We start from the raw sequence: 13,345 nt of genomic DNA on the forward strand, positions 1-13,345 counted from the left end.
GGTTGTTTTGGCTATTCTGGGTCCCTTGAATTTCTATATGAATCTTAGGATCAGCTTGTCAATTTCTACAAGAAAGGGAGTTTTGATGTTGACAGGAATTATGTTAAATCTGTGGATCAATTTGGGGAGTTTAAATCATTTTATGGATCTGCTGCGTGCTTGGAAACTGCTGGCTAACTCAAGTACCCAAGCATCTTGCCTTAAAATATTGTTGAAGAGCCAGCCCTGATGGCCTAGCGGTTAAAGTTCAGCGTGCTCACCTTTGGCGGCCTGGGTTCGGTTCCTGGGTGCAGAACCACACCATTCATCTGTCAGTAGCCATGCTGTGGTGGTGGCTCACATAGAAGAAGCAGAAGAACTTACAGCTATACACAACTGTGTACTGGGGCTTTGTGGGGAAAAAGAAGAAAAAAGGAGGAAGATTGGCAACAGATGTTAGCTTAAGATGAATCTTCCTCTACAAAGAAAATATATATCGTTGTTTTAGTTTATTAATACAGTAGGCTGCCTTGGTGAAACACTGTAATTCACTGTTAGGCTGGAATTGGACTTTTCAGGTTCCAAGATAGCTTGTAGGTTGGCTTCTTGTAGTATGTGTTCTTTTGATGTGAGTTTGCTGATGCCTTGCATGTTTCGAAAAAATGTGGTATTCTGGTTAACATTCATTCTATTAATAGAGAATTAACAGAGTCCATATATGAATGTTTAATTATCAAAGAGTTAGAATATGTTACAATAAAATTCTGGTATTAAATTTATTTAGTTGTTACTATTATTATTTTTGGAGATGTCAGAAGATGTTTTAAGATCTTGTAGTCCCGTGGGGGCCATGTGAATATCAGTTATTGTTAGACTCTTAAGTCAGTTCATTTACTCAACAAATGATAATAAAATACCAGTCACAGAGAAGGACAGACACAGTCCCTGTCCTCATGGAGCTAATGGGGAAACCAACATTAATCAAAGTGCCATGTGAAATTACAACTGATACAGTGCTATGAAGACATATATGCTATATATCTTTCTTTATATAGATATAGATATATGCTATGAAGTCAAGTGCACTATGTCATAGAGGGATTTCACTAATCTGAGAGGTTGGAGGAGGCTTCTTGAACGGAGCTCTGAAGGAAAATGGGAATTGAGGTAAGAATGAGGGAAAGAAGTTCCAGGTAATTGGATGAACTGGTTAGTGCTGTATGTGGGGATACTCTGGTGATATTCTGGCTGTTTATAGCTTTTGAGAAAGAGTATCTGAAGACTTGACCCTGGTCTTTATTCTGTCCCTTAAGTGCCTTGTGACTTGGAGCAAGTAACTTAATGTTTCTGAACTTATTTACTTACTGTTTTTTAATCTTATGAAGCAGTGTATAGCCATTTTTATTTAGAGATACTTATATGAAAACATACAGAAATCTAGGTTTTTGATTGATTGTATATATGTTATTCAAAAATAATTATTTTTTCATGACCTTCCATGGTTGATTGCTTAGGAATGCAATACTGGCAAATTGAATATTTTTCTGAACGTTTTCCCTAGTCTTTGAAATTAGGATTCACTTCAGTTCATACATACTCTAGAAGCCTCCAGTCTGCAAGGGAGTGGGTAGGGATGTAACTGATTCAAGTCAGGTCGTAGTGAATGCTGTAATCAGGTACCAGGAGGAGTTGGGAAGACTTCTTGAAGGAGGTAGAATTTTACGTGGCATCATCGACAGGCAAACATGGTGGTTGGAGGAGAAATTCCAAGTAGAGGAAATGGAGCAAAGGCCCAGAGCCAGGAGAGTACAGGAGATGGCTGGAATTCCGGGTGTGTGTAGGTAAATGAGCCTGGAAAAGTAGGTAGGGGTCAGGTTGTAGGGGCTGAAAGTCAGACCGAGGAGTCTGGATTTTATTGTCTCTGCTCTGGGAGAGGCTTTTAGAGTTTTTTTTTTTTTTTTAAGCAGAGGCGTGGGATTTATTGGATAAAGTAGTTCTCCTTTAAGTTGCTAATAAGGGCCACCTGCTTACCTGTCCAGCTTCTTCTCCACACCCCAGCCATGTTAAATTCTTTTAGATTCTAATGGTGCCAGGGTGCCATGCTTTCTCTTGGTTTTAGGGCTTGCACGTTGCCATCACCTTGACTTAGAAGGTGCATCTTTCTCCAAAACATATGCCTACATACACATAGCTCTGCTTTGCTGACTTTCCTTGTCCTCTCCTTTTCAGCTTAAATAAGACTTGTCTGAGAAGCCTTCTTGACCTTGCCACTCTTTTCAGAGTGGATTGTGTGCCCCTCCTGTGTGCACCCCTAGCACTCTGTGCTTTTCCTGGTCAAAGCACATTTTTGTTTTTATTGGAGTTGCTTGTTTACTTCTCTTCTCTCTCAATTAGATGTACATCTTTACCGGTGAGAGACTTTGAGTACCTGGCGCTTAGGATGGGCTTAGTAAATGTTGGTTGATTGAATGAATGAATGAGCAAAGAGGAAGGACTAGAGTTGAGAGAAAATTGCTCCTGGCGAGAATGTCTGTAGCAGTGGGTTGGAGAAAGGAGCTAGTGTGGCTGAGTTGTGTGTGTGTGTGTGAGAGAGAGAGACAATTTTGTGACTGATTGACTGTGGGCCTTGATGGATGAGAAGAGTTGAAGGTGACTCCTAGCTTTTGAACCTCAACAACTGGAGTTAGGTGAGGCCATTAACTAAGAGAGAATGTAGGAGGGATATGTTTTAGGGAGACTGGATGCAAATGTATCAGTTCTGTTTTAGATATAATTGGGGTATGTACCATGTATGTATACAATATGACATTGGAAATGTGGGTCAAAGATTAGGGAGTCATTCATATCACCCTGTTTTTTCTTCATCATTGAACTTTCAGAGGGCAAGGAAGCCCTGGTGATGGAGTCCATAGAGGTCAGCCTCCTTGGCACAGGGCAGGGTGGAAAAGGGTGGTGAGTAGATCTGGAGGGGCAAGTAGAGATAATGCCAGCACAGCCTCTGGTAGAGTGTATAATCTTCATGAAAGTAGGGACCTTGTTTGTCTTGCTCATTGCCACATCTGTTTGCCCAGAACAGTGTCCATTGGCTGAAAGAATGAGTGAATCAGTTCAAAAGAATTAAGAGTAGAAGTTATAGTAGTGAGTGAAATTGTCTTGGGAGAAGAGAAGGGACTTGAGGGCAGAAATGTGGTGAATGCTCTGTTTAAATGTCACTAGAGGAAAGAGGACCAGTAAAGACTAAGAAAGAATGGTCTGGGAGGTAATAGAACAAGAATAATATAAAGTCAGGGATGCAAGGGGCACAGGGTTGTAAAGAGGTTATCAATTGTAATGCTGCGGAGAGTTTGAGTAGAATGAAGACTAAGGACAAGGTATTGATTTTGTCAGTTTGGTAGTGAGTTGGAAGAATGAGAAAGAGGTAACAAGCGGGTAGATCATTCTTTCACAGATTTTGGTGGTCAGTGCAGAGCGCTAGTAAAAATGATAGTGAAATGATTGATCACGTCCAGAGAGAGAAATGAAATCACTGGGACCTGATGGACTGTGGGTATATTAGTTATCTATTGCTGCTGTAACAAATTACCACAAACGTAGTGGCTTATACAGGACACATTGATTATCTGATCCTGTGGGTCAGGAGTTTAGGCAGAGCTTTGCTAGGTCTACTGCTTCAGGGCTTCACAAGCCTGCAGTCAGGGTCTGGCCGGGGCTGGGGTCTCATTTGAAGGCCTGACTGGGGAAGGATCCTCTTCTAAGCTCCCGTAGTTTGAAGGATTCATTCTTTGTTGGCTGTTGGACTGAGGGCCTCAGTTCCTTGTCACATGGGCCTCTCCAGCATGGCAGCTTGCTTCGTCAGAGCCAGCGAGGGAGAGAGCCTGCTAGCAAGACCGAAGGCGTGATGTATGTCACTTAATCATGGAAGTGACATCCTATCAACTGTGCCAGATTCTGTTGCTTAGGAGCAAGTCCCTAGGTCCAGCGCACACTCAAGGGGAAGTGGCACACAAGGATGTGTGTGAATCAAGAGGTGGGGATCGTGGGTGGTCTACCATGAAGTTTGTCCACCACGGTAGGGAGGGATGATGCCACTAGAAGGCGTGGAACAAGCAAGAGGCCCTGTAGGATGCAGATGGCAGGATGGGAGTTTTTAGAGAGGGGAGTTTTGGAGGTGAAGTTCCAGATATAGTCGTGTTGGTGACCCTCCTCTGGAAATCTTTGCTGCCCTCTCTATCCCCTAAACAAGGAAGGTAGGTGCCTCTCGAAGTGTGCTCTCCTGTTAGATGGATTAACAGACTGTATTATAATTGCCATTGATAAACCCTTCTGTCTTGCTAAAATTGAATTATTTACCAGCAAATTCCTGGCCAGTGGAAGTATCTGTCCTGCTTGCCTTATGATATTGTTGAGGATCAAATAAGGTAATTCATATGGAAGTATTTTATAGAATGTAAAATGATATGCAGACAGAATTGTACTACTTTTTTCCCTATGTTCAGTAGAACACATGGACTTTAACATACATTTTCCTTGTTAACTTGGCTTTATTATGTTGTACCTAATTTATTGAACCGGGCTTTATTTAATACTGTGATATTTTTAGGGCCTTTTGAGTAGAGTGTTTGCTTTTATGATAAATGACCTCAAACTGCTGCACCTTTCAAGTCCTTGTATTCAGTTTTTATTGTCTTAAAAAAATCTGTCCTTGCTGTCCCTTGTCTGTCTTTTGCTTCTGCCTGTCCATTTCTAGCTATCCTTTCCTCTCTGATTTGTTGCTTCTGATCTTCTGTGGGCTTGGCAACTGATAATTAAGCTTATTAGAACTGTGAGTAGTTTAATAGTAATCAAGCTAGGAATTCGGATCCAAGAGCCCTTCTCACAGTGAAGTATGTGAACTCTTGTGCGTGGACTTTGTAAAAATCTCTTTTGGCCTCAGAATGGGTCTTGGCTTCCTTCCTAGTTCTGGCTGTGCTCGGATTAGGTGAGGTTCCCACATAGTTGAGTTCCATTCAGAGGAGTGTGGCTGCCATTTTCTTGGCATACGCCTGATTGCTCTGCTATGAGAAACAGCGTCATTCTCTCCTTTAGTTTTGGTGAGGTTTTAGTTTTTTGGGCAGTAGCAATTAGTGATAGGTGATGGGTGGTCTGTGGTTCATGGACTAAAAAATGTTTGACAAGCACAGAAAATCTTATTTCCACCAGATCAACATCTAAGCGTATGTAGTAGCATTCTGTTCTATTGCTAGCCTTTCCTCTAGGATTTTGACCTCTCAGCTTAGATGACTAGATATTCTTTGATATTTATTCCTCAGTGTCTACGTTTGCTTTTAGCTTTTCTGTCAGAGCAACTTGTGTACTTTTTCTGCCCAAACTTTTGCATTGTTTCTTTGTGGAGAGCACTAGTGCATTATTAGGGAGAGAGCCTGTGTTCTTGTGGAAATAGCACAGGAGTAGTGTAGGAAGAGCTGCTCCTGGTCTAGTTCTCCTTCCTTGCTTGGGGCCCTTGGCAAGTGTCTGTGCGGTGGTGTCTCCTTTTCCAGAATAGGCATAAGGTCTGCTCTGCTACCTGTTGGGACCAAAACAAGATTTTATATATGCAAATGCTTGTTATACGTACATAATATCACGTAGAATGCCTAGTTAATTGGGTTGATTTTGTTGCTATTTTATAGTGCTCTTTGAAGAGTTAAAGAAATTAATGTCATTAGTACAAGTAATAAGTGCCTCTAAAACAATATAATTTTAAATTTTATATAGTTTTTTCTGAATATATTCTACTGGAATGTATTTGTACAAATGTGGACCTTTAATAAGTGCTCTTTGAGTATTTTCATAATATTGACTATACCAGCTTCCTAGCAAAATTAAATTTATGAAAATTCTAATGATACTGTGATTCATATCTAGAAAGAACAATTTTTTTTTCCGTTCTGAAATAACTTTAAATACGCTTTACATGAATCTCTGGTGATAGTGAATCAATTAATGTGATTTCTCAGGTCATAAATCAGACTTAATATATTGTAGTATTAGTTCCTGTGTAAGCTTCTTAGACCTTCAGCTGTTTTTGTGGTCTGTTTTAGCTACTTGTTTGCTTTTGAACTAAATTCTAGGTGTTGAACTCAATTTGAGAGCCTAAAATGGTCTGTGCCCCAATTACCTTAGAGGTTACTGCTTCACTTTTTTATTGAGCCTGCCCCAGTACTAGAAAGTCAGCCACCTATCAGATGGTTTTCCTTTTAACTTGAGTACATACTTTAATTTTGTCTCTGTCCCATAGGAGTGTTGTGAGGGTTATTATAGTAGCACTTACAGTATATTTTAAACTTCTTGAAAAGAGGTAATATGTGAGCGCAAAATATTTTTGTATTGTACCACCTAATTTTATTCCCCACTAACCTTTTGTGGTTCAAAAAAAGGATGAGTTATTTGTGTTTAGGGGTACATGTTGGTTTTCCAATCTCAGAGTTTGTTAGCCCGATTTTGTGGAGTGTCTTCAGAGCAGGGCCTTTGACAGAGCCTGGGCTTCTTTTTGTTTAGCAGGCTTGTGCTCTAAGCCAGACATGTTAGTATTGGCTCTGTTGGTGTCCTTGAGCACCAGGGAGTATTTTTACCCCTCAATTCTTCTAAGTGGGTCTCAAGTAGCTTTTGTCCTCTTGCTTGATTGTTCAGGGACCAGAGGATGGGTGGCAACTCAGGGCGGCCTTAGGAGAGAAGAGAAGTTCTTAAAAAGACTGATGGCCTTCAGTAAGTCCCACCATCACCAGGGAAGAGATGGGACCACTCTTTTTCCTTTCCATGAACTTTTGGGAATATCCTTCATCTATGAATTTAACAAATATTTGAGCTTTTGTTATGTGCCAGATATTAAGTATTAAGTACCAGAGATACTGGGGCGAAAAGCCAGGCATCCCTTTAAGAATGCCCTTGTTAAGTCTTATTTTGAGTATCTTAGAAAAATATTTATTGGAGAAGAAAAACTACCAGATTGGTTTTAGATGTTGAATGGCCTTAGGGGTGAAATGTGGAGTTGTAGGTTAACGGAAGACATTTCTGAAAGGAATGGTTCTTCTGTAGTTAAAAAAAAAAAAAAATTACAAATGGCGTTGTGGCACAGATTGCTAGCTGATCACGAAATCCATCTCCTCTTCCTGGGCACGTGGCCAGACTGCATTTCCCAGCCTCCCTTGCAATTAGGTATGGCTTTGTGGACAAATTCTAGCCAATGGAATGAAGCAGAGAAGTGTGCCACTTCCAGGCCTGGCCTGTAAAACCCTCTGGCATGGTTATCTGTGCCCTTTCCCTCTCTGCTGGCTGATGCAGAAGAGCCCAGTGACCTAGGAAGACTCCTGCCACAAGATGGACGGAGCACAGGTGCCAGAGCCACTGCTTGGAGGAGAGCTCTCTACTGATAAGGAACACCTCTTCTGGACTTTACACGAGCAAGAAGTAAATGTTTATGGTATTTGAGCCATGATACAGTTTGTTCTAACTGATCTAGGCATGATGTCTAGAATGCTAGGCAAAACTGGTGAGTTTAGTAAAGGTGCTGCGAATTTTGCACTCTGCTTTAATTTTGATTATTTATGTGTCATGTTATATGTAATGACCGGTGAATTTCAAGAATCAATTTGTCATGATAAAATGTGACAGAATTTTTTTAATGTATCACTTCTAATTGATACAAGTGGTTTATTCTGTTCAATGTGGCCTCTATCTTTGATTTAATAAGCTATGTGGATCCTCAGTTAGCTTTAAAGGGACTCTCTGAAGACTTAAAGAACTGTAAATACAGTTTTCATCATGCTGCTTGTCTGTTCAAAAGCCTGTAATCACTTCTTATTGTGTAGCATGTTGTTTCACTTATTCCATCATCGAAAGACTGTATAGATATACAGTGAAGGTGGCTGTGTGTAACACCCAGACCTAGGTTCTCTGAAGGGGTACAAAAATGAACAGAACATAGTCCGTGCCTCCAAAGAGTTTGTGCTTGGTACACAGATAGTTACTGAGTTTCTGGACTGTTACCATCTACCCCTCATTTTAGCCTTAATAAATCATGTTATTATTTCTTCATTACAGTTTTTTACTGTTGTCTGCAACTAGATAGTGTACTTTTTGAAGGCAGGGAATACATTTTATAGAGTTTCTGTATCTCCCCTCTTGGGCACTTCTAGCAGATGCTGGGTACTATACTTAATTGAGTAACCATCCCTATAGTTTCTTTTAATTATCTTGCTTGGATAGTCTGGTATAGTTTTTTATTATAGTTTGTATTAACAGACAGAAGTACTTTTTTAGTCTATTAGGAATTCATGGAATTATGCAGTAGGAACGTTGGAACTAGAAGGATCTTTTTTAGATCTAATTCCTGAGCTGTAGATTGTCCAGTTCCCGATACTCAAGGTGTGGCCCTGAATCATGGCCTGGGCATCACCTGGGGGCTTCTTTGAGGCACAGTCTCAGTCCCCACAGAGACCTGGGAATCAGAACCTGCATTTTAACAAGATCCTCAGATGGCCTGCGTGCACATTAAAGGTGGAGATGTACAACTCAAGGTCAGCCTCCCATTTTACTCTTGAGAAAATTGGGAAAGTCAGAGAGTTGCCCAGAATCACATAACTGTTTATTTCAGTGGTTCCCATCCTTGGGTACCTCTTGAGATTACTGGGGAACCTTTAAAAAATACTGATGCGTGGGTCCCATCCCCATACATTCTGACTTAACTGGTCAGGATTGCAGCCTGGGCATCAGAATTTTAAAAATCTTCCTAGTTGACTAATGTGCAGCCAAGCTGAGAGCCACTCATCTGGTTAATGAGAGAATCCAGGTTTCTTGAAGCTCCAATCAAGTAGTCCCTTCACTACACACGCAAATATACATTCAGAGACAATGCTTTCCCTACCTGAGTTTTCACCATAGCACACCACCCGTTTTATTTCCTTCTCGGCATTTATCCCACTTACCACCTGCCTCCCCCACTGGCATGTGCCCCACAAGGGTATGATCCACTGCTGGATTGCAGCTCCTAGGACAGTGTCTGGCACATGTTAGGTGCTCCTTTAATATTTTTAGAACAAATGGAAGGAATTATGATAAAGAGGAATGCATTCTATGAGAAGGAAACACAGCCTACTCAGATGGCACCAGTAGGACTGCCTAACTTGGTCAGCGGACGAGAAGTCAGAGTCAGACTTAAGAGTCAGCTAGGGAGGGCAGCATGAAGACTTGCTGTGGAGGGAGGACTTGAACCCAGATCTGCCTGATTTTATAGCTTGTGTTTTCCCCACTTTGCGTGTTGTCCTGTGGACAGAGAGTTCAGCTATTTGCCCCAGACTTCTCAGCAGGAGGTGGTGGAGCTGGACTACAGGACTCCGGCTCTCCAGACCCTCAGACTGGGCTCCTCCCTCTGCTGCAGAGCCCCTCTGGCTCAGTATTGTAAACAGACTTTTAGCAGTAGATCTCAAAGGGTCCCGCGAAAGAACCTAGCTCAGAGTCTGGCACTTGGGTATTTGATAGGTTAGCCATTTCTTACGTGAGTTTTCTTGGGTTTTGGCTTATTTGTTTTGAGAACCTGGTGTTTTTGAGGATAGAATGACATTGATTTCACTCTCAACTTATATGGGTGAGTTTCTTTCCCGGTTAAATGAACTATTAAGACTTTGTTATGCCAGTACTATAGAGAAAACATGGTTGGTTGATCATGATATTTCTGTTACATATGTTATTTTTAGTGTTTAATTCTTAGAATTTGTTATTTGGTATATTTTACCACTAATTTACCTATCATCACACTTTGAAGTCAGGTGTAGAAGTCTTTTTTTATGAAGCCGTTCATTAGTGTGTCCCACTGTACATTAGTGATTTTTAAAACTTTTGATGTTAAGACTGTTGTTATGATGTCTTGATAAGAGGTAAACTTAAGCTATCTGTTTTTTTAAATAGGAAGCCAGAAAATGTTGGGCCTTGAGTGTAAGACTTTCGTTTTAACATCATAAAATTTCAAGTTTGAATTCAGAAACTCCATTAAGATGAGATGTTGCATTAATGTGGTTAGAAGGCTGTTGCTGGTGACTCATATAGATGTTTCATGAAGTAAGAGTACTGCTGACTTACCCTCAACCACTTTTCATAATATACTATAATTCCATGCTCATAGTCCTGGGGAGAAACTACTGTTGAATTTTCCAAAGGATATATGAATTCTGAAGTTAGTCCATAGTTTATAGGGAGAATCCTTGGGTCCAGATGTTACCACAGGTTGCTAATCAATAGTTATCACTATGGATTAAATCAAATAGAAGAAGGACAGTAAAAAGTCTTGGAATAAGAACTTTACAGAAGCAGAAAATAATTAAGGAGCTGATGTTTATCCTGGTAGCTAGGAGTCACATTGTGGAGAAAGACTTATTCTTTGGTGAAGCACTTATCACGGATATAAGGGAGAGGAGAATTAAAAATTGATGGAAGTCAAGTTTAGTCAGATTTCAACGCTTTTTGGCACAGAAAATTCAGGCAATCCTGTTTGTTCTTAGAAAATGTTAACATTGTTAGAGATTATCCTTATTAACCATAATGACAATAGCATTTTGTATTTGTGTGATACTTTTGTATTTAAAGCACTTTGTATGCAATATCCCATCTAATTCTCCTAACAACCCTAGGAGGTAGGATAGAGAGGTATCATCTCTACTCTTTTTGATAAGGTAATAGGGAGAGGTTAAATTACTTTCCTAATGACAGCTAGTGGGAGAACTGAGCTTTTTATGTTTAAATATAAAATGTTGCGAGTGGTTGTTGAATTTGTAAACTATTCTTGGTTTTCTGAATATATCAGTATGTGGTTTATAATGCAAGATGAATAATCTAAAAATTTATTTAATACTGCAACCTAACAAAAAGGATATTCTTAGGACCGAAAGTAATTGGCTGGCAAGACTCAAAAAAGTTTTATTTTTCCTTTTTTTTTAAAGTTACCATTGTGTAGGTTTTATAGGAAAACTTTAATTTTATCTACATGAAGCAGCCTGAGAGCAGAGACCTGATCTTCCAACTTCTTCCTGACTTATTACACCTGCCATGCTGTTAGTTGGAACTCAGTAGATTATTTTGAATGAGTTGGGTGTTGGGCTTACTGTTGGGAAGTGGTTAATAATGTCATTGAGCATTGACTGAACTGCAAAATGAATATGGCATTGGTTCTTCTTACTAAAAATTTACTATATGTATAGCACATACGCTCCCTAATTTAAAAAAATTATACCACTAATACATGTTCACCAGCATATATCTTTTTTCACACACAAGTATTTTAAATTTTGAGGCACATTTAAGCCTACAGAAAAATCGCAGGTGTGAGTGCAAAGAACTTTCCTCCCTGAACTGTGTGGGAATAAGTTGCCAACGTGTTTCATCACCCTCAAATGAAACTTCATGTATTTCCTGCAAACGAGAATATTCTCCTCCATGACCACAATAAAGTAATCAAACTAAGGAAGTTAACACGGAGAGACTTTTCTACCATCCAATCCTCAGATGGTATTCTAGCTGTGCCAGTTGGCCCAGTGGTAACCTTTGTAAAAACGGTCTAGCCAGAACTTTGGGTTGCATCGGTTGTCTCTTCAGTCTCCTTTAATACAGAACAGTTCTCGGTCCTTTTTGACTTTCATGACCTTGATACCCTTGAAGATTGCAGGCCAGTCATTTTGTGGAATGTTCCTCAATTTGGATTTGTGTGATGTTTCCTCATGATTAGATTCAGGTTTTGCATCTTTGGCAGGAATATCACAGAAGAGCCAGTATATATCTTTTTCAAAGATTAGTTTTACATTTTATTTTCTGTTTCCTTAGAGCGTTTCCCAAAGTGTATTCTGCGGAACTAGCACCTACTGTGTTCTCAACACCGTGCCACCTATAGAAGGTAGGACTCGAAAAGCTTTTGACTTACAGAAAGGGGTGGGCTTGGCAGTGAGAATAATTCTGTCACCGTAGTGCAGGGGAAATAGCCTGTGACCAGGACTTAGAAGACCTAGGTTCTGCCTTTAACTTGCTGTGTGATCTTAGATGAGTTACTTAATCCTTCTGGGGATAGCAAAATAATACTCCTCTCATAAAGTTTCTGTGAGGATTAAAAAAGGCAAAGGGTTTAATCACATGGAAAATTCAAAGCTGTCTGCAAATGTTAGCTACTAATACAACAATTCTATAATTCCAGTGTCTAGTTCCAGGTGACGTGGAGTAGGAGCTGTGTGGTATTGTGAGAAAAACCACAGGGCATGTTTGAATCCCATTTGAGCCACTTACTAGCTGTGGCTCTTGGGCAAATTAATCTGAACCTCGGGTTCTTCATCTGTAAAATGGGGGTAATTATGCCCTGATGGGTAATTGTAAGGATTAAATGAGAGAGCGCAGCGTAAAATCCTTTCTGGATGCCTGATATAGAGTCCTGCAAATGTTTACTCTCTAGTAAATAGTAGAAAATAAATGTACTTGATCACATGTAGGTAAAATTGAAATTGAGGGCCGGCCCCGTGGCTTAGTGGTTAAGTGCGCGCGCTCCGCTACTGGCGGCCCGGGTTCGGACCCTGCGTGCGCACCGACGCATCGCTTCTCCAGCCATGCTGAGGCCGTGTCCCACATACAGCAACTAGAAGGATGTGCAACTACGACATACAACTATCCACTGGGGCTTTGGAGGAAAAAAAAAAAAAAGGAGGAGGATTGGCTCTAGATGTTAGCTCAGAGCTGGTCTTCCTCAGCAAAAAGAGGAGGATTAGCATGGATGTTAGCTCAGGGCTGATCTTCCTCACAAAAAAAAAAAAAAAAGAAAAAGAAATTGAATGGAGTGAAGCAGGAGAGGATGCCCCCAAACCCAAATTGAAGCAATCGATTGCAGGGTTTCTGTGCTCCCACTTTATCTGCCCCACCCACATATTTTTAGATTGAAAATGTACATGCAGGTAAATAGTGAGGTAAATAGTGAGAAGTTTACTGAACCTGAGTTATGAGTTGACCTAAGCCTGGACCAGAGATTTGGTAATATGATTGGCAGGGAGAGGGTAAATCTGGGCCACGTGGAAATAGAAAGGGTGAGATTTGATGATCACACACTCTTAAGAAGAGGAAAGGAATTGTTAAATCGCAAAAGTAATTATCTTTTGCTATTAAAAAAAACATTATTTTTATTTTTTAACCTTAAAAAAAATCTTTTGGATAATTACAACTGAGCCTAATTCATTTTGGAGAATTTCTTTAGAAAAGACTAAAAAGAAATCCTGCCAATGCTTGGCGCATAGTTGGTGCTTAATTAATATTTATTTTGGATGAATAGTAGTTTGAAGGTCTTAGGTTAGTAGTGGCAATATTTGTT

General features: G+C 40.1%; 1 protein-coding gene across 4 annotated transcripts in view; it reads left to right on the forward strand.

Moving 5' to 3' along the window:
• The window catches only part of CAMTA1 (calmodulin binding transcription activator 1), an 864,246-nt gene that overhangs the window by 16,323 nt on the left and 834,578 nt on the right, over positions 1-13,345 (forward strand). For all 4 annotated transcript variants that reach the window (XM_058552798.1, XM_058552795.1, XM_058552796.1 and 1 more), the window contains exon 2: positions 11,827-11,896. In XM_058552798.1, the coding sequence (XP_058408781.1) occupies positions 11,827-11,896 (70 nt within the window). The remainder of the gene's footprint in view (positions 1-11,826; positions 11,897-13,345) is intronic.

The sequence above is a fragment of the Diceros bicornis genome, chromosome 13, assembly GCF_020826845.1.
Source record: "Diceros bicornis minor isolate mBicDic1 chromosome 13, mDicBic1.mat.cur, whole genome shotgun sequence".
Taxonomy (NCBI): domain Eukaryota; kingdom Metazoa; phylum Chordata; class Mammalia; order Perissodactyla; family Rhinocerotidae; genus Diceros; species Diceros bicornis.